Genomic DNA, 25,854 nt, shown 5'->3' on the forward strand with positions numbered 1-25,854 from the left:
GTTTGACAGGAATGGTTGGACTCGATGATCCGGTGGGTCTCTTGCAACCTGGTTATTCTGTGATTCTATGATTCTATGAATATTTTACGGAAATATCTAAAATTGCTGTAACATCTTGTTCCTGGGCAATAATAAACATCTTAGAGCTTATAATTTTGTAGGTAAAGTTACACATCTGAGCCTTACAAACCAGAATTTGAACAACTTTTGCTGGATGATTTTGAGGTGAATCCCATGCTGCTCTTGAATGTTTTCCATCCAAAAAGGACACATGAAGACAGAGAAATGAGATGTATAATTCTCATTTAAGCATAACAACATTTATCAGTAATAACCATACACTTGTCCTCTAGTATTACAAAATGAAGGACAGTTTCAAAATTGACTGGACAGTGCAGCTGAACTAATGAAACACCAGTACAAAGTAAAGCCAAACTACAGGGCTTTGCAACCATGCTTTCTTTTGCCTGGCTGAGCTACTTCCTCAAGCCTAATAGAAACTCTGGAAAAACTTAAGTATACATAATGAAAGAGCGCAAAACAGGTTCATAAAAACATATATGTAAGCAAGCAGCAAAATTAAGTTGAAATATGTAGCTTAAAGCATGGTAGAACCCGTTAATGCCTTGTACAAGATGTGTGTTCATATCACTTACCTCTCCTACTATCTCTTTTTATTTTATTGGGGTCTTCATAATCCCCCACCCAGTTATATTCTACTGGCATAGAAATAGGCCTTAGTTTCCCTGGAAACAGAGGAAAACATTGAGATCATGCACCATAAGGCAGCATTAAAATAAAATCCTTTAGAAGAAAGAACAAATAATATGCTAAGCTGCTGTCCTACAGGGTTGCTTATGCAAGAAGATCCAGCATCACCTCTGGACAAGAGGTTAATATAGGAGTTCTGTTTTCTCTAACAAACTAGAAGTAATTAAGTATTCAATGGATTTTATTAAGTTTAGAAAATAAATCCAGTGCCCTACAAAATCATCAACACACTGACGTTTGAGACTGACAAATGGATTCAAATTGCTTTAGTTTTCACTGAACAATATCTATTTGTTATTCTGGAAGCCCCTGGCACAAACATGAAGAGAACTGTTGTAAAGAATATGTGAATTGTTAGTAACAGAAATGTGCCCACATCATTAAAATTACCCTCACAAATAGCATCTTTTGCTAGTGGGCTTAAAAGGTCCATCAGTGACTTAGTAAGAAAAGAAGCAGAAAATCTGTACACATAGCTTCTTTTGTAGAATTTAATCCATAGAAAGCAAAGTACATTACTACTGGTAAATTCACTTTGATTTCAGCAGAAGGAGACAGTAAAGCTGAAGACTATTATACCTTCTAAAATTTGATCTGGAAGATGCTGAATTATTTCTGAAAAAATGCTATGAACTATGATTTCTTCTTAAAGATTCCACAAATTTAGTCAGAAATTCGGTGAAAGTGCGCTATGTAACTTAGTGAGGTGACTTAAAGTGATTAGAACTTTTTAGCAAGTTAAATAGTATTGAAAGAAAGCATAGAGTAGCATAGCATGTGGCACAATATCTGGTAGACGGTAAACAAAATGTTTTCACAAGTCAGCCCTTGCTCTTTTTTAATTGATCTATTGGTCACAAAACTGAAAAGTGGAGAAATGATTTGTTTTTAAAAGTAGCAGAGCTGAAAGTAAGCACTTCAGAAGTCTTGTTGATTAGTAGAAATCCCCTATATAAAGGTGATCAGTCTTATTCCACATTTTGAGGTTGAATCTATGATGCACTGAAAAAGAAAGATGTGTTTATAATGAAAACAATTATTCAAACATATCTATCTACCTATTAAAATATGGCATCCATGGGAAACACAACAATACCATACAGGCAGCATAATGGTAAAAGGCTGTACTGTCTTTTAAAAACAATTGACAAAAAAGGTGTCTGTTCTGTGTAGACCACAGGATCACATCACAAATACATAAATTACTTAGGAAATACAACACACAGGTTTAACTTCTAAATTATTTTGTATTTTACTATTTATAGACACATTTAACTATGATTGAAGCCAGTGGGATTTAGAGCACACAGTTAAGAAGTCATTTCCTGAGTAGGGATGTATTAGGCTGGTGTCTGCTTGATAGAAAGTAACTTTCAGTAGTTACTTTTTCTAGAAATGCAACTTCCCCTTCTTTATGAGGCTGAACTCACAGTACCTTATTGGAAGGATCTGCACATTTTAAAAGATCCAAAAGCACCAAAATCATGAAAGGTCTGACTGTTATCAAAAGCTATAGCCATAACAAATTTTTCACAAAATCTCTAGCTGTTCAAATGCATGTTTTTCGTATCTAGCAGTAAAACTGTAATGACCAAATGTGTTTCTTTCCTTAAATTCAAGTTTCATTTGCCTGCTAATCTTCTTGTTAATCCCCGTGGATTCCCTAAATCTGTTTTCCCTGGTGACTAGTCCAAGGAAAATTTCTTTCTTGGGCTGTGAACAGAAGCTTTCTGAGGCCAATTAGCAACAAATGTACAACAGCTGGAAGCCAGTGAGAGCATGAAAGAGAAATCTCTTTGTTAACATTGTCAAAAAATGTCAAAAGATTCCAATAAAGAAATTATGGAGGGCCCTATGAACCTCTTGCAAAGAAGGATTGAGAAACTTTTTCTAAAAAATAAATTACCACCACCACATAATTTATGAGGAATTCATGTTGAAAACAACTATTTCTCTAGGCTCTGGAACTCTATTTGACCTTCTTTAATAAGTCACTATAAGCCAGAAGGGTGATGTTGCAATTTCCAGGTTTCTGTGAAATCCTAAGGTCATGCCTACCCACAAATTTTGTGCTAACAAATGCCACGTGGAAAACTTTAGAATTTAATGCTGAAATGGTAATATTTTTAGAAATTACACTTAAATGGAAATCAACTTGATGGTGTGAATTTATTATAAAGGAAGGAAGATCAAAAGTGAAAAGCTGTGTAACAAATGTGTTAAATAATGACAGATTTACAGTAAGGTCTTTGATCCATGCATTTATAACCTGTTCTACAAATAGGAAAAAAAGACTGAAAAAGCTATTCTGTAACAAAATAATGGATTCAGCAGTGCATGAAGAATAAAGGTGTTCTTCACTCTAGACCAGTAGTATTAAAATTAAGATCTGGAACAGAGATTACATTTCTTTTAATGGCATGTACTGCATCCGCCAATTGTAATAGTTGAAACACTAGGGTAATAAAATTGGTATATCCACTTAAAAAACTTAGCAGTTATTTTGAACACTGTGTGCATGATTAGAAAACACCTGAAAACACTTTGAAATCAAAGGATACTGAGGGTTTTACATCAGGATTGTATAGTTGGGTAAAATGTTGTGCAAGCACACTGTTCCAGGCCCAGAGGATATTTTGCACAGCTCAAGCTCAATTTACATCAAGGTCTCAACTGATTTTGGAGCTTGGCTGCATGACGTACTAAATCTATGCTTCCTCATAAATTAAGTCTATCTTCTTCTCAAAGGAATAAGATATCAGAATTACTGTAACAACTCCAACATACAGTTTATGCTCAGTTTAAAAACTGAAATGACCTAGCAAGCAGGGTAAAAAAATATTCCAAGTGCATGCTCATCTAATACTGCAGTAGTCAAAATATCTTTTTTTACACACGAGATTTCCTCTTCACTTTCTTCTATATCCTAACAACTCTATAAGTGCACCATTTTATATTTGGCAACAGAAAACCAATTCTCCCAGTCCAAACCTGAAATAAGCTACAATACTAGCGAAAGGAAGAGTTCCGACAGATTCAAAGGGAAAATAACCTGGAGCATAAAGGTTTGAGTAGAAAAACTCTCACCAGAAACTGTTTCTGTGTTCACACCCTCAATAAGCCAAAATCCAAGGTGTGGAGGAAGCATGAATACATGTGTTTTTACATGCAAAATTCTTTCTTAGACTACGTATAGCCTCAAATACATAGGAACAGCTGTATATAGGATGTCATCACTTCCCACAGAAGTTACACAAAGTTAATACAGTATAACAAGGAAAGCACACTATCAGCAGTCATATTTCACATCTGGGACCAAAGGAAAATTACAGTGCAGCATGAAAGCAGCATGTCACTGCTTGGTAAATCTGAAGTGGTTTTGATCTTGAAAACTATTACACCTGGGTAAAATTTTCTAATGCTGAATCCCTAAACCTATGCAAGCCTTGCCCTTATACTAGGAGAACAATACCATCATGTACTTTTGTCTGTATATGGGCTTCTGCCAGGTTGTTTTTTGATAAAATAATGTCAAAGCATAATATGGAAAATTAAGATTATAACAAAATTATAGAATTTATACTCAGAAAAATAATCAATCTAAAACTGGAGTTGTGCTTCCTATCAGAGCAAATATTTTTTTTTCTTGCACTGAATAAGGCCTCAGGTTGAAATCAGACTAAAGTAGTACAGAATTCTTAGCAAAATCAGTGGTCATTGAAAATATTTTCATGCTTAACACAAAAGCAGATGCATGAAAATCCTAAAATCAACACATGGTGATTATCCTTATTAGATCTATGCCATACCATATGTTGGTGTGCTCTCTCTCCTTCCAGGACCACTTGTTCTTCCTTTCTCATACTCATAGCAATATAAAACCGCATCTTCTTCAACCACATTAAAGCGTTTCCGATATTCCTGGTCAAGAAATGAGTTCGGAGATTCGGATCCTGTATGAACTGGCTTGCCCACTATATGTCTGCCAACATCATCACATGGGAGATTTCCCTTTTCATCCCTTTGGTAAACAAGAGAGGTTTGTAATATATTAGGATAACACATTGATGTATGGGTTTTTTTTTACTTGAAATAGTTCAATACACATGGGGACATGTCAATATTTCATACAAGCAGGAAACAGATGCTATCAACAAGCATCAAGATCACGTATCATATATGCAAATGTATGCATGTAATAGCTCACACATTTCTGCTATTCAGTTATTTTACAGACTGTATCCATCTTATTGGCTTCTCTTGAAAAGAACCATAGAAATAAAATTGATGTACAGCTACTCTTTTTCTTCTGTTTTTTTTGTTTCCTTCTCTATTTTTAAATCTACTTAACATTTTGTGATTTGGGGTAGATAAATAAAGTTGACCTTACCTTTTTATCCTTGCATTTCTAAATACATCAGATAGTTTTAAGACATGGCTGTATGGCAAGTGTGGACAAATTCAATCAAGCTCCTTACAAACTAACCCTAGAACTGAGAAACAGGGACTGACGATGTACAGACATTTGACATGGTCTTGCACAACCAATTCGGGCTTAGAAGCTGTATATAGGTACATCTATGCCGTACTAAATAGGGTGTGTAACACCTTATCACGAGCCGCTTCCCAGGACAGCAATGCATTCCAAGGCACATATTTTGCAGTTTGCGTACAGATCCCCAAGATGACTGTTTTTATCTTTCCTGCACCCTTGCCCTCCTCTGCAATAATACAAACTACTCAAAAGCATCAAACAAGAAAACAAGCTGTGCCTAAGGTAGGCGCTCACTCCTTGCACTAGATGAAGTAGGGCTCAGTAAACCTGCTGGTTGGACTGTGCCTGGAGACAGCTTCAAAAGACCTTATCAGACAGTAATTTCTGGGCAGCAAAGTGCATGGGAGGCAGCCAAGAGAGAAGCTGAGAACTCATGCCCTTGTTGGAGCACTTCTGTCCCTCTGGACTGCCATATGAGTTCTGAGATGGCCCACATGCTGATCCATACTTCCCTTGGCACCCTGAGACTCCATCTGAGCCTGCCCGTGGGATCCAGGCAGCCACAGATTATGAGAAAGGGCTATCCTGCCTTGGCTGCAACAATGCAGCACCACAACCCTCCACTGACCACTACTCAAGCTTTGCCTGGCTGCTTTCCCAGAGCAGGGATAGTGTTGGCTCAGCAAGGTGGGCTCCTGCAGCCCCACCAAGGCTGAGAGATCAGATCTAGTCAAGGAAAGACTTTCTATGGTGTCAGAGTACTGGGGAATCAGGATGGAGACTGACATTAAAACAGCCAGATGCTGATTGGTGCTGCAGCTACCATCAGGAGCTGGCAAAAGCAAGCCTCCATGATAAGGAAGGTAGCCTGGGCTGGAGGGATCTTTACTGTGCGCATGGACAAAGAAGAGCAGAGCCAATAGGTAAACACTCTTTGCATGAGTGCAGACATGCTCATATACAGTTAATTATGGACAGAAAACCTTAATGAAATGCGAAACCAGATTATTCAGAAACACAGTACACTATGTGATAGGTTTGTGAAATGAAGCATAGACCATTAGGATTAAGCTGATAAAAAAAAATTCAAGCGTACATAGCTTAATCTCTCTGTAAGATTACAGCTTGTACTAATATGTATTATAGGATCTAATCAGAATTGGTTCAAACAACTGCATTATCATAATGACTTAAGAAATGTTATTAATAAATAATGAAAATGCATTTTGAAGATCTCTATTTCTAGAGCAGAACTCAAAAACTGGTAAGCAGCAAATATTCACTCAAAATACTTTAAGAAATAGGATGCTTTTCTTATCAAATAAAAGTGTTGTAGTGGTGGTAAACATGATCAGTAGAAGTACAAAAGCACTGTATCTTTCAAGATAGAATTAGACTGTGTATTAGGTTTCTCTATTTGTCACTTTAAGACAGACACTAGAGTAACTGTATTAGCAAATTAAACTGCATTGTATGTGTCACATTTGAAACAGAATGGCAATACTTTTTTTTTTTCAAATGATTAAAACCAAAGCAGGTAACAGATGAGGCAGGGATGTGGAAAGAACGTGGATGTGGAAAGAACATGAAGCTTACGGCTTCACAAAAAGCTTGAGACACCATCTAAATCATGAAGTGGAAAGCCACTCTTTTGCCCTAGAAGGTTTTTTTATATCTTTTAAGAGTAAGAATTTATCACAGAATTGCAATTTCTCCACCCCACTTTCTAATGTAATGTGCCATATACCTCACTCTTAGATAACCCCCAGGAAGGTCTTGTCAGTATCAGGTCATATATCTTACCAACTGGCTAAGAAGAGTTACTGATAAGAAAGTGTAAGAAAAACTCAGTTAAAAGAAAGGATGTAATACCCTTACAGCCCTTCCAAGAAAGTTAACTAAAAGAAAAAAAGTAATTTAAAAATACATTGACTGGATATAGGATAACCTGTGCCTAATTCCTCTTAACTACATTCCTACCAGTAGCTACTGCTGTACTTATTTATAGACCATAATTCTCTAAGAATTTTAGGATAGCAACATCTGTGTACATTATGCAATTATACTGATTCATCGGAGGTCATGTGAGGCTAGGGCGATGAATCTGCAAGGAGGATCTGCTGCTTTTCTGGCTCAGCAAGCTCAGAGACCTGGAAAAGATGAAAATGCCGGCTCCAAGTGGCAGGTAAGAGTAGCAGACATATTTACAGAGAACAGCGTGGTCACTGCAGAATCTAATAGGGTTGCCACATTAAAATGTAATCCTGAAATGTGTTCTAACACTATCTAATCAAACATATCTAAAAATAGAAGACATCGTGGCAGAACAAAACAGTGCTTCTTGTCGAGTTGAAACCTCCCTTGGTGCATCATGGTAATTAGACAAGGGGACAGATATGAACTCTTTTACTACTTACAGATTCAGTCTTTCAGACAATTTTTTGCTCTGCCAGAACAGGATGAGACTGTTACAGGCTATAGATTATCCCATATTAGGGATAATAGGGCACTGAAACTTCTTTTCTAAAGGTTATTATTTGTTTTGTAGACAAGACACTGATTCAGACCATTGTGGGTCTGATTCAGCATATCTAGCCTTAATAACCAGTTTGCCTGCAAACTGAAGTATTATCAGCCTAATCCCACAGGACAGGAACGGTCGGTTATTTTACAAGTATTTTTGACATTGAATTGTACCTGAAATTATCTTTTTTACCTTGGAACATAAGGTTCTGTTGGAGGAGGAGGTATGTAGAGATCCTGAAGGGCAGAGCTGTCTCTTTTTGTAGGTGTACTGATAGTGCTGGATGGTGTAGCAACACTGCTTGTAGGACTTCTAGGAATAAGAGGCTGGTTCAAAAGAGAGAGAGAGAAATAATCACCATTATCCTTCTATAGTATAAATTTTTCTCTGAAAAAGCTATAAACACCTGATAGCTCAGAAAGCTAAAGAAATAGTTAACAGTTCTAATGTTTTGGGTGCTTTTTAAACTAACTGAAAAAAACCACTCATGCCAAGGATCTAAGAATGGACGTGTATCGTGCTTATAAAATTGACTCCTCTAATTACATCTTTTTCCCTTTTGCACAGCAAGATTATTGCCAAGGCCCATAAAACCAGTAATCAGTAGAGCCACTGGTGAAGTCTTAATGAGTTAAATAACATGCAGAATCCAGTGAATTCCTTAATTAAACTAACATTGTAAAGAAAAAGTCTAGTGTTTATGGTAAAAGGTGCATAAGTAGGCATTAAATTGAATGTCATCTTCCCCCATCTACTGCTCTACAGTTTAAGAATTAACTGTAAAAGCTTCAGTTTATGTCTGCAGATGCTGTAAAAACAGGTACTGCATCCTCAAGAGCACACACACTATGAGACAGCATAAACTGGAGATTATTATTCTTCTTCACTCCCCTGGGTATACTCCTCCCAAAGGAACATTTACTCACAAGTAAATAAGTTGTATCCTTGGAGAACAATCATACATTCTAGCTATCATTGCAGTCCAAATAGGATCCTTCCTCTAAATCGCACCTTTTATTCTCTCTCCCATGAATTAGGCACCTTAACGTGAACTCTTTCTCAGCTTAACTATGTGGGATAGCTAAATAATGACCAGCCATTTGAAGACTGTATTAAATTACGGTATGGCTGGAAATTATAGCATTATAGATTTTCTAACAGTCTCTATACAGATGCAAAAAAATGAAATGAGAAGCAAAGTTTGATTACTAATAATATGTCTGCCTAATAACAAAAGCTTTATGTTACTTGGCTTGTGTGACAGCTAAAAAGAAAAAGAAAATGGCAAAACAGCAAGTACAATAATATCTTCACAATCCCTAAAATTAATCTAAAATTTAAAAAATGACGAGTTTTGCTTTGAAAGAGGTTTTTCTCCTCCATGTTGTTGGAAGAGAACTCCTTGAAGAAAGAAGTGTTGGGGTTAAATAGAGTTCACAACACCTATAATTTCTGACCTAAATAACTACTGGAGAACACAAACATTTCACGTTGTATTTATGGCAGAGGACGTCTAAATACTGACTGAAAAGGCGTGTAGGAACATCCTTCTGCCAGCACTATTAAGAATACTTTATGACATACCAACAGGGCACTCCTGTGCAGAATAATCAGTTCTCATTTTCCAGATATTAATCTTGACACTGTAGCATTATGCCCATACTGCAGAAAGTTCAACAGCAGGAACTTTTTTAAATATTGGTCTTTCATAAGCTAGTAATGAGCCATTTGAATTTATGTTTATCAAGAAGAGCCCCCAACACTGTGTTATTCTTTTTTTTTCCAGTCTGCATATAAAAACAGTGCATGTCACCTAGGGCAACTTTTAGCCAGTTACTGTGGTGTTTTGGGAATTAAGCTCTGTTAGATGTTATTTATCTCAAACATAATAGAATGCATGGTTAACATTTTCTTGTTAAAACTTTGAAGTCCAACTTCAGAGCAACAGCTATAAAATGTCACAATTTTTCTCTTTCTGAGTGCTAGAAATCCATGTATTATAATGGAGATACTGTTGAATGCTTTCCTTACTCATTAGAGTTAATTTGAGTATTCTGTAGCCAGGTCAATGAAAGACTGCCAATATTTACAGGAAGAGAGGGAGAAAGACACACACACAAAACCAGACAGGTAAAAGACTTTACAACCACGGAAAACAAGAAGACAGAAGCCTGCAAAAAGAAGACTGAAGTTGGTGGTAAAACTGGGTAAGCCTCCCACTCATCCTCCCCCCCCCCCGCCTCCCCCCATAAAAAAACCCAAAACCAAACCCCAACACTCAGAGAAATCAAAATTTTACCCCTTATATTTTCACCTGTGACACTGCAGCCATAAATGCTTTTGAATCAGTTACTAATGAAACACTGGTTATTTCCTTTCTGACACCTTGCACTTTTATGACAAGTACAGTTTGTGGCTTGCCGAGTAGCTTGCAGAATGATTTTTTTCCTTCTAAGCCAAAAGAATTTTGTGACCTAGACACTCCTTACACTTGTTAAGCCCAGTCTATTGTTGTTCATGGCTCATACTGGCAGGAGCACTGAGAGGAAGACAAGCTGGGCAAATGGATTTGCTCATCTCCACTTTGAGGAAGAAGACAGCCATTTACCTGCAGAAACAGGTAAGTATGAGGAAAGGGGGGCCTAGGAACTAGAGAGGTGGCAGCCTATATGTTTATTATTCCTGTCACATAAGGAAAATCATGGTCAAGCACAACTGGACTAAGAATGGGTTGATGACCCTGTGGTGGTCTTGGCCGGCTGCTGAAGGGCTATAGTACACAGGTAAAGAATTTCCATGTACTACAGCCTGGAATACCTGGGCTTAACAATCTGAATGCTAATGATATCAACTTAATCTCTGAAAAAACTGTTCTGCTGAAGTCTGAGGATTCTGCTTCACCCTTCACTGATCCCTGACAACTCACAGTGCAGACATACAATTTGGTTTGTCATCCAGAACAGTTTGCTGGAAGCTGCTGGAAATCAGTGAGGTTTGTGCACATTCAACAAATGCATATTTTGATTCATATTTTGGCTAGGCAAGGTAGTTCAAACAGTGAGTGCAACAGAAAGAAATGGCATTCAGTCTACCACAGAAAACCGCAACTCATCCAGCTACCTGAAGGTAAAAGGATTCCTTCAAACTGTTTCCATGTCAGATAGTGGGACACTTTCAGAGGTGAAATTGCAGTATAATTGGTCAGAGTCTGAACAACTGTGGTTATCTCCCAGGGTGGTAATGTGAGCAGATCTTCCAAGGGCACCTGGAGCTCCCAAGCGGTAGAAACAGTAATACAATCCAGAGGAAGCAAAATCCTGTAGGATTGTCCCAAAACATACTAGGATGCCCCCTATCTTTTCTGCATTTGGGTCATACTGCCAAAGCTAATTTTCCAGTTTATTTTTGCCAAAAAAGCAAATCTGTGTAACTTGAAAAAAAAAAGGAACCCCTCAAATTTTAAAATACATTACCATTTTTTTTTAAAAAAAGTGTATTTATCACTTCACCAGATAAATCAGTTAGCTCTTTTAAATGAACTGCTATGTGCTGAAAGCATTCAAATAGTCTCTCCTGATAGCAGCTCTAAACATTGAGAGCTCTGCTGAAACTACTACCTTGTGCCATATGAGTTCAGCTTTCATTTCATATGGCTTTAAAAGTCTTCAGGCCTTCGCTAGTTGAAAAGAGTGATTTCGGAACATGGCCTGCAGACATGGTGGATCTACATGGCATCTTGCATTGCAATTTAGAAAGACCTCAACTGTTCAGTTTGGGTCAGTCTATGCATCTGCACGTAAATCTGCTCATGTAGCTCTCCTGGTTCAACGGCAGCCATTCAGTGGACCATATGCAGGTGCACTGAACAGAAAACCACATGGAATTGCATTCAAGTATTTCTGAATTGGATGCCTTGGAGATCAGTGTTATCGTTAAGTTAATTCTCTTCCAAAGACTAGAGCTTTTTTCTGCAGCAGTCCCTTTTGGTAGGCTGGCCAGGGCAAGAGGGATATCTGAAATAGGAATAAAACTAAAATATTTTCAAGGCTAACGTGTTAAATACTTGATCCATGGGATCAGTCTGACTGAGAAAGTTTAGAAGTTAGATATTAAAACTGGAATAACCTCAAAAATGTCCCACAAAAGACCTGCATCAATGTCAGCATAATGACCAATATAAAAATCCATATTTCAATATATTTTGGAGTACTATTTCTCAAACGTTTTTTGATGCATCATGCTCCTTCAGGATTGCTAGTCTTTATGAACCCTTCCCTAAACTGCCAGTTGGCCAAGGAGCAGATAACTGACCATCTTTACTTACAGCAGCTCAGTTTCCCCAGCACAGGGAGATAAAAAGTCCCTATAAGTACTGACCGATAGCGCACAGACACTTACTCCCTGCCGCTCCTTCAGGAACTGCTCTTCCCTGGTTAGCTCATCCCTGCAGTCTCTACTTCCCTTTTGCTAACAGGACCCGTTGCTGCTTTTCCCATCCCCAATCCTGAAGGAACTGAGAGGGTGCCCCCAGTAAATCAGCAAATTATTTTTGCTTTTTTTCTCTCTAAACAATGAATGTAATTAATCTTTAATATTTACTATTTAAAATTCTTTTTAATGTTTTTTAAAACTTTTTGAATCTTTCACTAACTCCCTTTGGAAGCTGCAATATATAATTTGAGAAATATTGCTCCAGAAAAAGACATACAATTTTTAAAAACATAACCAAAACCAATATACAATTTTAACCAGTAATGTCTTTATGCAGTATTTACATCAGATTTTACTGCTAATATACTTTTCATATTGGACCAAGGTTATGACAATTTATTGAACAGAACATTTCCAAACCCAAACTTTTTATAGTACCAACCATCACACAAAGTAATGAAATACTATAACTAATTCATAGTCTGTAGGAAAAATCAGTCAGAATCCATTTTTAAAGTGCTGCAAAGAATTCCCAGTTCCCACGTAGTTAAAACACTAAGCAACTGAAGAACCAACAAGTTAGCATTTTATTCAAATTTAATGATTAAAAAGTGCAAAGATACTAACTCTAATCATAAATGATCAAAATGGAATACATTATTGTCTCTAGATAAACAAAGGAGGCAAAATCAAGTAAGAAAAAATAATAAATACCATTTTCTCTCAAACCAGGGACTCTTATTGTTGCTGTTGCTTCTTAAGACACTGAAAAGCTGAACAGATCATAGTGGAGATACAATGCATATCTAATCCAAAATAAAGTCTATTTAAAAAGCTACATGTACTGAGCCGCTGGTGATTTTATAATGGTACAATTTAATCACACACAAAAGAGAACAGTGAACTATATTAAATGTACAAAAGGTGATATTTAAATAAGCTTGGTTAAGAGTGTGACAGAGTGTTTATAAAGGGTCAGAAGGTTTTTTTCCAAGTCAACACACAAGATATGACTGGCATCTGGACCTGCCCCTAACCTCACTGGTATCAGTAAGAGTCTTTTCACTGATACTTGCAAGGCGTAGTCCAAAAATTAGCTAAAACATGCCAACATGCTGCTTTATCACTCTTTTCTGTATTATAAAGAAACTCAACGAAGAATCTTCCACATTGTAGACAAAGCCCCATTTCTTTGGACTAACAAAGCATTTTCCAGGAGGCAAAGGAGGACTTTGCACCTAGCTTCTTGCTGGCAAGTACAACTTAGATAAGATTTCATATGCTCCGAGAATTTTCTCTAGCAAACCTTCCACCCTTGTTCAAAAGCACTTCAAGGAGTCTCCCTTTGAAATCTCCCCAAAGTAACACAAAGCAGAAAGAAGAAATAAACCAGACAATGTAGAGTAAAGGATGTTTATTTAAGTTAGGTTTTGAACCAGACAAAAATATGGAGAGTTCAAAGATAATTAAGTCAGCTCTTATGTCAAGAAAGAAAACTAAAAAAATTGGAGGTTAAACTAACTTAGTTTGTTCACCAGTCAATAGCAGTAAGAAATACAAACATTTCAATCTGAAATATCATTCTAGGCTTTCATACAACAGATCAGAGTATCAGAATAAGTAACTGAAAGGCAAATGAAGTAAGATTTGTCTTGAAGGCATAACATCTTAATATTTATGGTACATCACCATGTTAATGGATACCTTTAATTGCAATGGAAACGACAAAATTCCCCAAGGCTATCACTGCCTAATTCAAATGTTAGAAAAGCAATAACGAGAAACACAGGCTGAAAAATCCCTTGACTTCAAAAATTCTGACATGATTCCAGTATGCGTTAAAAGAGAACTTTGATTATCTGCAAGAAGTTGGATACAGATGGATATTAAAATAGACAATCATCAAGTGACTGAAAACAAAACAAAATACAGCACTTCCTTAATCAGGACGCAAAAGGAAAAAAAGAGATGTTTTTCTTTTTATACTGCTTGACCTTACAGCTGGAATTAATGCACTTGTAAATACAAACTCATTCTGTAATGGTGCATAGCCTAGCCATAGGCTATTTGTATTATTTTACTGTACATTAAGCCATTCAATATCAGTTTCAGGACTGCTACACAAGAAGCATAATTATTATTATTATTATTCCTTTCCCATAGCTTTTCATATTTATTCTAAGGAAAAGAATATTTGTGAAAAGAATGAATACCACATTTCTGCCACAAGGAAAAAAAAAAACCCAAATGCTAAGAATTAATGAGTAATAATGTAGACTGCATTTAACTCATAATTCATGGCAAGACTGCAATGTGGAGGCAGAGCTGTTCAAAGTAAATCACTGAACATTCTAAGATGTATTTATGCCAATTAATAAACAGTCAACATCTGAACAATCTAGAAGTGTTTTCTGCACTCGGAGACCATGAACATTTGACTGGCATATGTCTAATCTAGATCACTATCAATGGACAGCAATCTCTTAAAAAATTAATTATCAGAATGCATAATTTAATTACCAGGATGCCCTGTTACTTACACACCAAACTGCTCGATACACTGATAGTACCTGCATGCTGCCTGAACTGAAGACTGGTGTAGCACTTCCTCAGCTTACAAGCGTATTTAGTATCTCTCTATTAAGTCTAGTTTATTGCATTGCTGCAAATGGCAAACTTCAAATTCTTACATACAGTTATTGACAAAACAAGTAGAATGCAATTTACCAATAATGCCTCAACAGTATTCATTTTCAGCTAAAATTAAGTTTTGAAGGCTCTCAATTAAAACATCCCAAGGTAAATCTCAGTGTTAATGAGTCTCAATTTAATTCGCTGAAATATGTACCGTCTACATTTTCTGGAACAGCTGTTAAAAATGTTCATTGGTGGGTTGCATACAAAACCTCAGTCTCTAATTTTGTGTCAGCCTCCTCACATCAGGGTAAACCTCCACCTTCCCACCTTACTCATTACAATTTGATTAGTATGTGACACCACATTCTCTTGCTTTTCACTCCATTTGCAGAATGAAAAAAAATCACAGCAGCCAGTTTGCAGATCCTAATTCCCATTTTATCACAATTTCATTCCCATATCTTTTCAATATTTTGCTCATATTTTGTACTTTAACAGAATTATTACTGAATCACAATTTCCTTATAGCTTGTGTCTGTTGAATAATACATATGATTCTATTAATTTAGCTCTGGGATGACAGCACAATTATAACATTCTCAATTATTTCATGACACACTGATACAAGAAAACAAGTTATCATAATTTCCCCTTCATCGAAAGATGATGGAATACAGCTTTTCCTTGTGTTTTTTGTTTGTTTGTTTTGTGGTTTTTTTTGTGGTTTTTTTTGTTTTTACTATTTGCTATTGCTTTTCCCCATCTCCTCTCACACTGCTTCCCAAGCTCACATTAAAGAACAGTACCCTTACGTGAATCAGGAACATATGAAATTTCAGAACAGCCACAGGGCAAATAGCAATTACAAGACTTGCAGGTTTGATGAAGATTTTTTTCAGAAATTTTTAAAGTAAACTCTGTTAAACGTAATTTCTTCATATTTTTAAAAGCTATAAAATTACACTGCACTCTGTTTTTGCTGCTTGTTAATAATCAAACATACACTACCAATTTCACACTTAAGCTACATTTAAACTTTAACATCTGCTGACTTTAACATCTGTTCACCTCTGATCTGCACAGATTACCAACAGAAATCTCCACATCAGGCAGCTTCTGAAGTTTGTCTTCACTTCACCCTGGAGGTTTTCCAACACTCAGTCTACTTAAGAAAACTGTTGTTTCTCAGACTAAAATAATAAATTACAACAGACACACATATGCACGCTGCACTCATAAGTTTTGAATGAGTTTCTGGCCTTTTTCTGGTGCCATGTTCGATAAAATCAGAACAATATCATTGCGCTACCAGAATTATCTCTCCAATGTTTAACAGTATCTCTATTTGTACTCATATCACCCTTAAAAATACTTACATTTTCTATGCTGTCAGCTAAAAAATCCAACAAACCCACAACAAAAACAATACTCCCCCCTCTCCAAACCTGTGAGATTACAGAAAACTATTCAGGGTCTATCTCATATCTAATATAGATAATCCACATTTGAACTAGCTGTCCAGATTCCCTTAATCATCAAATGGAGAGAAAGAGGCATGCACAGGGTCCAATTCACCTCATCCTGAGGTAGGTCAGTCTAAAACAGGCCAAGATGAATAAACTAGTAACTGTTACATTTGTCTACTGGCCAAAGGGAGTAAAAATTAGAAACTTGAATGATAAGTACATAGCAGATATCGAAAGTTAGATCAGTTGAACAGCACTTAGCTAGTACCTATACCTGCTGAGATGTAAATCAGAGCCAAATAAAATACACTAAGAGATGACTGGATTTTTGTTTCTGGAAGTGAGTGTAGAGTTTAAAGCAGAACCACAGCTTTAGCTCATGGCTGCATTCCCTGTAAAAAGGCCACAGGAATACTCACTTCCCTACTGGACTTAAGTTTAAATGGTCGCAATTGGTTTCTATCCAACTTCTTCCCACCCTTTTGGAATAGTCTAACTTGAATTAATTGCTTATTTGCTATTGTCTGCATCAATGGCCCATGTTAGAAACCTCTGGTGTAATTATACACCTCTTTGGTGTAATTATTCTAGAAGCAAATGATGAAGTGAGGCTAAAAGGAATATTTAGAAGAATGACCCAGTTCACCCAAAGAAGTACGAAACGCTCAAGGAGGATTTAGACTGAAAGAATCTGACCCCATTTAAAGCAAAGATGTGTGATTGTCATTTGTATTAATATTCTCAGTAAAGTTATGATAAAAGTACGGACATTCATACACTGATATCATGCATACAGATTTGCAATTTTATGTTCAGATGCTAATAAAATTTTTTTGGTTCAAATTTTTTTGTCACATGTTATATCTGAAAGACCAAGACATCTCAATCATTTAAAACCTTACTCAGTTTCAAAGACAATGATGCATTTAACCATTATAAAATAATAAAAGATATATATATAAAGACTTATTTGAAGGATGTTCTTCATGCCATTAATTCTTTTTATAAATCCCTTAATATTTTAAGTGGCAAAGACTACAGCTACTGGCAGTGCCATTTCCATATCTCAATTTCCTTTCGCCCAAACGTTGCAGAGGTCTTTTCTCTATCAAATGTACTTAATTATAAATTAGACTTTTTACTGTGATCATAAATATGTCCTGAAGAATGCATTCCTTATGCAAAGAAAATTTTCTAAACATTGTTCTATCTGAACTGAATTAAAAAAAAAAAAGGATTATTTGTCAATTCCATCTGTTTGGTTACATGCTTTCATCTGTCTGGACATAACTTTTATTTCCTAGAATAATCCATCACAGCAACATTTTATCAAAGAGTGAAACAAGAAAGCTTTAATGAAACGATTCCATGGTTTTCAGCAGTGCAGGCTTCCTAAAATTAAAGGCCCAGCTGGACTTCCTGTGCTACACCTCCTTATAGGCAAGGGTTCAGTCTCAAGGACAACTTTGACACAAATACAACTATATTTGCATAAAGAAATTTTGATAGTCAAGTGTTTTACTGAATTAAATTGCCTTATACATTTTTCTGTAACTCTATGACTGATCAAACTGAGAAATCAAGATCTTTTCTTCCCGTCTTTGAGATTATACTGCACTGAGAGCTTAAAGGGAAGTCAAATAAAAAATTATCAGTTTCTAAAGTATGCTTTTTTTCCCTTTGGCCAGAGGAGTTATCTGGGGATACTTTTCTGCACTGTAAAACACTGGGACATTTACTTCTTAATTTTGAAAAGTTCTAATAAAAGGTTTAATTTCAATTGAGCCTATGAGAACAAACTGCAGAGAAATCATTTAAGAAACAGTTTTTCAAAGTATACAAGAGTAAATTCATATGCTGCTGAGATGAAGCACAATAAAGCATAGAGATAATCTGTATTTAAAATGATGGTGTATGACTTATGATTAAGCTTCATTACCTGCAGAGCAAGGGGCTTCCATCTCATATTTTTCAGTAAAGCTGGTGCTGAGGTAAGCATGCTCTGAGGTCGCTTTTTCAAAGTTAAGATAACACCACTCGGATCCTCTCGTAGTGCATTCACCAAATTTTTCAACTGCCACCCCACCTGGTAACCAGTAAAATTATTACAATAAAATTGAGGTACAGTATTCAATATGTAATGTTCCCTTTTTAAATACGATTAGTAAAATATCATAATAGGAGTGTATATATATATTAAAGGAGATTAACTCTATAAATGTCAAAAATAAATTACTGCATAAAAATAACGTCAACTAAAATAATTATTATAATGCATTAAGATGGATATGCATAATTTCACGTTTTAGAATTAATAAACTACTGTTATTCCACTGTAAATGCACAATTAAATCTCAAAGTGTTCTCAAAATTAGCTCTGGTACATAGACTTTAGAGACTAGAAAGTTTAAAAGCCCCAGATTCTGCACCAACAGTTCTGTTCAAAACTAAGCATTTTATACTCCACAGTTACTATTTAAAGTCCGCTAACCACATGTAGTCATACTACTTCTCCTTCTAGCAGCTCACGTAAGAACAAACCAGTTCAGGAAAATCTTCTACTCTTCACACTGCTATAAAAATAAAACCAGAATCACAAGGTCTTTTTAAAAAACACTACTTCTTTCATTATGATTTCAGAAAGAAATACAGTAAAGTCATGACATAAATGGAATCTCGCCACTACTTAAGTACTAGCCCAAAGTAAAATTTTCCTAATTGAAGTAAAGCACTTTGAAGTTCTTGATTTTAGAATATTTAACTAGCATGGAAAGCAACAAGTCTGTATTTGTAAATGAAGACTAGAACCTTCTGAATAATTTAATTTGCATTTTTTCCAAAATGCACTTCAGTACTTAAAACAGTACAACTCATGACAATTGTTTCAGTGTAAATAATGCCTGATTTTAGGTACCTCTCTTGGAATGCTTTAAGATATTCAATCCCTGCATCTTCAAGTTTGGCACCTACAGTGGCAATACACACATCGTGCAATCCTTGAAAATCTTGGCCTGTAGACTCAGAGTGATTATTTCCATAAACTTGACAGCTACCTTTTTCTCTCTCCACACCCCACTAAACAAACAAATAAATTTTCCTGATGTTTAAAGAGTCAGTTACAAATATATTCCTGTTTTCACAACTTGTACAAGAATTTTACAAAGAAAATTATACAACTGAGAATTAAAATTTGTACTGAAAAAAACATCTAGAACTCTGAAATGATAAGGTAACATCATTATAAAAAGGCTACTTTATATCATGTCAATATATGTGAAAAAAACCCCAAACAGGCTATGTGAACGAAGAGAATATAGATGTTCCTTATCTTTGGTATAGTGCAATATGACAAAAATATATATTTATATATATATATTTGTCATCTATGTTTAAACAAGGTAATCACATCTAGGTTGTTGCTATTTATTTTTTATCTTACTCCCTATTATACCGAAACCCACTTTGTTTGCTTAGTATCACTTATTTTAAAAATTGATACTCCCATATAAGCAGGTCATTTAAGTCAACACTAACGTAACAATCCTAAAACACAGACATGGTTCAAGCCTCACAACTCCTCCTCAGCTACTGTGAACATCTCTGTCCCGCTTTCACCACAGCATAGCTCACTATATCCAGGATGCACTTCTACAGTAGTATTACATTAAAAAAAAAGAAACAGGGTGTTGACACGATGCATCTTTATGTAATAATTTCCAGCCTTCACAGACTCCCAAGCATGCTGGAATTCTTTTCAGTGCAATGTATTAGGCATACGGCTATTACACTTTGAATAAAATGAAACGTGAACATAACCAACTCCAGTTCAATTCCCACATCCCAGTGATGCCTCCATTCTGTTTCGGAGTATCTAAATGAAGTCCCTATATGTCTTAATATCTCTTAATGTATGTCTTTACGTTTAATATTACAACTTTATTAAAAAAAAACCACCTTACTATTTACAATACTGTTTTCCTACTCAGAGAGGCTTCCACCAGTGCTTAGAAACAATATAGTCCCCGTAGTTTCCTAGTGTCACCTTGGGCAGGTGTAAAGTTTCATCTGCTACCCAGAAGAAGGAATTAAAGGCCTACAGCTCATGCAAGGTACCTCAGTACGTAAGCTACTGTACACTTGAACTCCCTAATCTAACAATTGAAGACAGGTTTCTGGAGAGGAATACTACTGAATAAAGCAACACAGGGAGTCTTGAGGAGAACACGATGTGGCCCCAGTTACGGAGTCAGGATGTAAAATTCTAGCCATTTAAGTTGGTAGGGTGGTGCATGCTAAACATGCGCTTTAAAGCCATCCGTTTCTCACTGAAACAGTCAGAGGAATGTAAATAAAATTGGCTGGTTTTTGGTTATGCAAGCAGTATTATTTTAAATGCACTTTCAGGCTTTGCAGAGATAAACTACATCATGTACTTCAACTACGCTTACATTGCAGTAAATGGGAGATTACCTAGTCACTTTATGAGGGGATTAAAGAAAAAAAAAAGTACTTCAGAGCACTAGTACTTCAGAGTATTTAATTGAGAAGCTTATGAATTTAAACAATTTAACTTAATTTTTCACAGGAAAATTGAGTTTGCTATAAATTTCAAACGAAGTTCATCCTCTGCATTTACTTAGTTCCCTGACAGCAGTTTTCTCTCTTGTTTAGACAATCCTGCTTGCTTCTCATCTTTTGAATGGAAACTAGGAACATGTCACATAAGAGGCTGTCAACAATAAATTGAAGGACACTGATGGCCACACGGGAGGCATGTTTTTCAGATCTCACATAGTTTAGGTCCCATCAAAATTCATATTGATATAGACTAAACTGAAGCAATCTTATTTGAAGAGGTCAGGTTGGAAAGAGGAAAAAGCAATGAATATATCTGGAACGGAAAACTGTTTTCCATTAATCCACTTTAGATATATGTAATCTACACCTTCTTTTAAGTGTGGTTTGAATTTATTCTCTCTAACCTCTCCTCAGAATCTTCCCCTTCCTCATTATGACCAGTTACCAATTTTCAACTTCTAATCATCAAATTTTTGGGCAGAGGTTTCAAAGTCCCCATAACATCCTTTATATTGCCCAGGTACTGCAAATACAGACATTAATAAGAAAGTTTCATTACTGGCTTGAAAATTCAATAAATAAGTAAAAAGGACTATATTAGCAGATAACTTCACTTACATTAAAACAACTCCTGCAATTAATTTTTAAATCGGTGCACTATACTGACCAGGTACACATTTTTAAGGACCAAGCAAGTTATTGTTGCTTGCTTTAAAATAAATTTACATTGTTAAACCAACTGCCTTCAACAAGCTGTAGTTAGGAGGTCTCTTTAGTGGCAGCCTAAGCCCGGAGCTGCGGTTTGCTCCAAGAGAACCACTCCAAGCTGCCAGTGCAGCTCATGGCTGAGCACAGAGAGGGTTGAGTGCAGACACGGGCAGCCCGTGTGTCAGGCACTGCGCACAGGCACAACACAGCTGGTCCCTGGGTAATACTGGAAGGGCTGGGGACAGTGAGGAGAAGTGTGCCTACTGCAGGGCTGCAGGCTTGGAATAGGACAGGCCACAGGGTTTTACTGTCTTTTTTTCTTTTTTTTTGTGAGGAAGGAAGAGGACTATGGGCTCAAGGGGCAGCAAGGGAAGGTTAGCAATGGCAGGTTAGCAATGGCATATGAAGACAGGGTAAATAGGGGAAGAGGGAAAGAAGAATGAGGAAGCACCACAGGGTGCCCTGAGGGGTTGTGCTGAGCTGTTTCTGCCAAGGAGATTGTAGCACATGTACTGGAGGAGTCTACTGCCAAGGTAAAGGAGGGGTAGACAGGACAGCTCACATCCATGCCACCTAAGGACCAACATGCCAACTCCAGATGAACGGAGTTGCTGGGGGGTGGCACAAAAAGGGATATCACCTTCCCAAAGGGGAAGTCGATCTTCTGTGCCAGAAGAAGCAAGCCTGTGGGCAGGGTGCCTGCAACATCAGCATCAGTCCACCTCCAAATTTCTCATCGCATCCTGCCATTTTATATGCCCAGAGGCTGTGGCCAGTCTGCAAAGCCTCACCAACATGCTCCAGAGACAATAAAGGCCACACAGGTTGCTTCAGTGGGACAAGACAGGCAAATGGGAGCCCTGCACAGCTGCACTCAACTCCGACACATCCTCCTCATCTCCCCTGTCGCCCTGCCTCTCCTTGCAATGGTTCCTCCACCACCTGGAATACCACCGCATCCATTACCCCAAATAGCAGAAAGCTTTAGCAGCAAGTACTGTTAGAGGTCTGATCCCCCAGCCAGTACCTGGGAAAAGAAGATGCCCCCAGGCGAGATGAGACATACTTCAAAGGGCTTTAAAAGACTTTGGCTTGCAACAAGCACATCTGGATGACAATAATATAACAGCCTCAAATGGAACTTGTATTACGCATTCCTACTCCAAATTGGCAAGAACTTTAACATTTTAAACTATTAAAAAGTTGTTCTTGAAGTAATTACTTTTTCCCAGATGAATCTATCACCTTCTTTATGACAAGCCTGGAAAATTGGTAGTAATCTTCCCTTTTTCTGAAAGCAAACATGACCATTTATTGATTCCTTTTTTTACCCAAGACTGTATTCCCAAACTCCTGTGCTCATTCATGATTTCTGTGAGTATTGTTGTATAAGCCAGAGAGGAGTTCTGCAAAATATTAACAGGTAGGCAGCTCAAATACAATCGGATGGACCTAAACCAAGTATTTTTAGGATGCTACAAGATTCAGTACTAAATAACCTACAGCCTGAAAAACACAGCACATGTATCCCAAAGAAACCATGGAACACCTGCATCATTTAGAAGCAGTGTGCAAACCTAATACACATTGAAACTATATAATCTTGACTAGAATTAGAGTCAAATGATAAGTCCATATTTTTACAGGCATATTCCTGTTCTAAGGGTCACCAGAGTCCCACAAAAGTTAGCGAGAGCTTTCTGCTTCCATGAAAAGAAAGCTGTCCCCCCACGCTCCACCACCCCTTACAGTAATTGTTTCCTGACTTGCAGATTTGTAAAAGAGAAAAGTGGTAACATTTTTACACTTTTGAAGGAAAAGTAATATCTTCCTGCTAAATATAAACTGCAAAGCCATGTGCCATTTTCTAGCAATGCAAATATGCAAAATCCACTCCAGTGTTTAATTTTAAAAAAAGTAACTGGAATGGGGAGATAATAAAAAATCTCATTCTTTCAATGTTGCCTGTTATAAGTGGCATGCAGCCAGAGTGCTCTGACTTGTCAACCATTCCAAGCTTTTACTCATTTTTCAGCTAAAAAATAGAATTGCTAGTAGGAAAGTGTATTCACCTTAAGAAACGGGTGGTTTTTTGAGAACTTTCGTGTCTATCACCCATCTTGCATTTTACAAATATAAGTCAATGCATAAGTTAAAAAAAACAACACTGCACTTCAAATCACTGTCTATCAAACCTAGTACATTGTTAAGCAAGTCAGAATCTCATGAGAAGCTATCTGGCCTCATGCTGTTAAATTAACAGATTGATTTCCATGAACACTGGCCAGAAATGAGGATGGTCAGCTGGCAGCCCTATGAAACAAATATGTTAGTATCAAGCATCTTCTTCCCTTCCCCCAGCCACAGATGCTTAAAAAGGCTAACAAATAACGGAAGGCCATAGGTCTTCCGCCTCCAGAAAACATTATTGGGTGAGAAAACCACAGAATGTTGTTTGCAACATGGACTGCCTCAGAGATGAAAGCCACATCTGTATGAGGGAGAAGAAGCAGTGTCAGGAGAGTGGCAGATGCCTTTCAGGGATTTATCCAGCTTCTTAGGTTAGCAGAACAATGAATGTCCATGCTTACATAACTGTTTTCTCCCAAAGAGCAGAGGTTAATAATATTGTGATTGAATACGTTGCAGTTCTAATTAAAGAGTATCTTGGCTGTATTATTTAAATAAATTTTAATCCAATGTTAAAAGAAGTCAGTTCTGTGCATCCTTAGAAGGCCACTGATCATACTGCACTGTACTGTTGTCCAGAGTCACAACATACTTCGTATATAAAGTACATTGAAGAAAACCACATTCTCTTACTTGATTAAAAGCTGATATGTCATCTAAACATTTGCCTACTACCATTAAATCATGAAAAAAAGTGATTTTCATATTCGTTTTTGGCTATGTAAACTAAAGCTCACAATTGAGAGACTTTCCCAAGAATAAAGTTAGCACCCAAACTGAGAGCAAATACAGAAATCACTGCCCCTCCTTAGGCTGCTCTAATCACATTTCCCTGTTATTAAACAGGGAATAACTTCTGATTGATTTTATTGCCTTGCTCTTTTTAGGTATTTGCACAGTTCAGTTTCCCCATAATTCAACAAACATCACAAATTTTAATAACATGACTACAGAACACCACAGTAATGGAGACAAGCATCTGTTTTACCCACGGGGGAACCAAAACTTCAATTATCCAGGGACACAGAATCAGTTCTGTATTGAAGCTTGGACACTGTTTAATAACAATGCTTACCTTTCACTTTTCACTTCATTTCAGAGCTACCTCACTGTTTTGCTTTTCAGTCAATGCTAGCAACATCCTAGAACAAATAAATGAGTGTATTTGTTGGGAACAGGAAAGTCTCCAACTTTATGGGTTTGATTATATCCTATTTTTTACTGATGTAAGGTCAGTGAGTAGGTACAATTTTTGAGGAAAAAGAGTCTCATTTCCTTATCTCAGGATATGGCTCTAAAAATGGGTTGATCTCAGTTCACTTAATTTTAGTGTACCTCTGAATTCTGAAGCATCCTCCCTCACTTGGGTCCCTGCTCTTCCCCACAGTGACTGGCTGCCTCCAGCACAACGACTGTACAGCATCTCCCTTTAATCAGGATTACAGATAACCAGAAGAGACAAGTATTGGCAATTTGGAGAGGTTTCATCCAGCCTGCCACCCACTTGCACAATGTGTATCTCAGCATTATTTAGCCTCAGAGGGACTAAATTCAGTCCTCCAAACCCTAAAGGGGTGTCTCAAGCACCAAGATGTGCATAATTTCAGGTTAAAGGCCTTCCCTAAAGGCAAAGTACTGTGATGATGGGAATACAAGAATATACAAGGTCCCTGCATTGTGAGGAGGGAAATGAGGATTCTGGTCCCAATTCCCAGTGACCCCATTTTTGTGCAATATAAATGAAATAAAAAGTACACACATATTGCAGGGAATGGACTTTGAAAGCCATGTTGAGATGAGCAAGTTCTAGCCATTCTTCAGCAAGGGCACAGACATTAAACTATGAATACAGGTGATGCCACCAGAGTCGTCACTTGGTCTCACTTTCAAGAGCTTCCAAGGAACATATGGAGAGCCTAAGTGCCTACTTCCATTTCAGCAGGCTTCCTGGTGAGGGACAGTCCTCTACTGCCTGACAATGGACTTTTTAGCATCCCTGAGGGGCCACAGGTGATCACTAAAGAAATTTTAAGGCTGAACATGGAAATGCTGAT

The 25,854-nt window shown here is 37.0% G+C and overlaps 1 protein-coding gene across 4 annotated transcripts in view; it reads right to left on the reverse strand.

Moving 5' to 3' along the window:
• CNKSR2 (connector enhancer of kinase suppressor of Ras 2) overlaps positions 1-25,854 on the reverse strand; it is a 214,623-nt gene that overhangs the window by 81,254 nt on the left and 107,515 nt on the right. For 2 of the 4 annotated variants that reach the window (XM_069873850.1, XM_069873878.1), the window contains exons 9-12: positions 18,264-18,410; positions 7,983-8,116; positions 4,581-4,792; positions 657-746 (exon numbers count right to left, since the gene is read on the reverse strand). In XM_069873850.1, coding sequence (XP_069729951.1) covers positions 657-746; positions 4,581-4,792; positions 7,983-8,116; positions 18,264-18,410 — 583 coding nt within the window. The remainder of the gene's footprint in view (positions 1-656; positions 747-4,580; positions 4,793-7,982; positions 8,117-18,263; positions 18,411-25,854) is intronic. The other 2 variants (XM_069873859.1, XM_069873869.1) reach the window with 1 other exon arrangement.

The sequence above is a fragment of the Phaenicophaeus curvirostris genome, chromosome 1 (genome assembly GCF_032191515.1).
Source record: "Phaenicophaeus curvirostris isolate KB17595 chromosome 1, BPBGC_Pcur_1.0, whole genome shotgun sequence".
Classification (NCBI taxonomy): domain Eukaryota; kingdom Metazoa; phylum Chordata; class Aves; order Cuculiformes; family Cuculidae; genus Phaenicophaeus; species Phaenicophaeus curvirostris.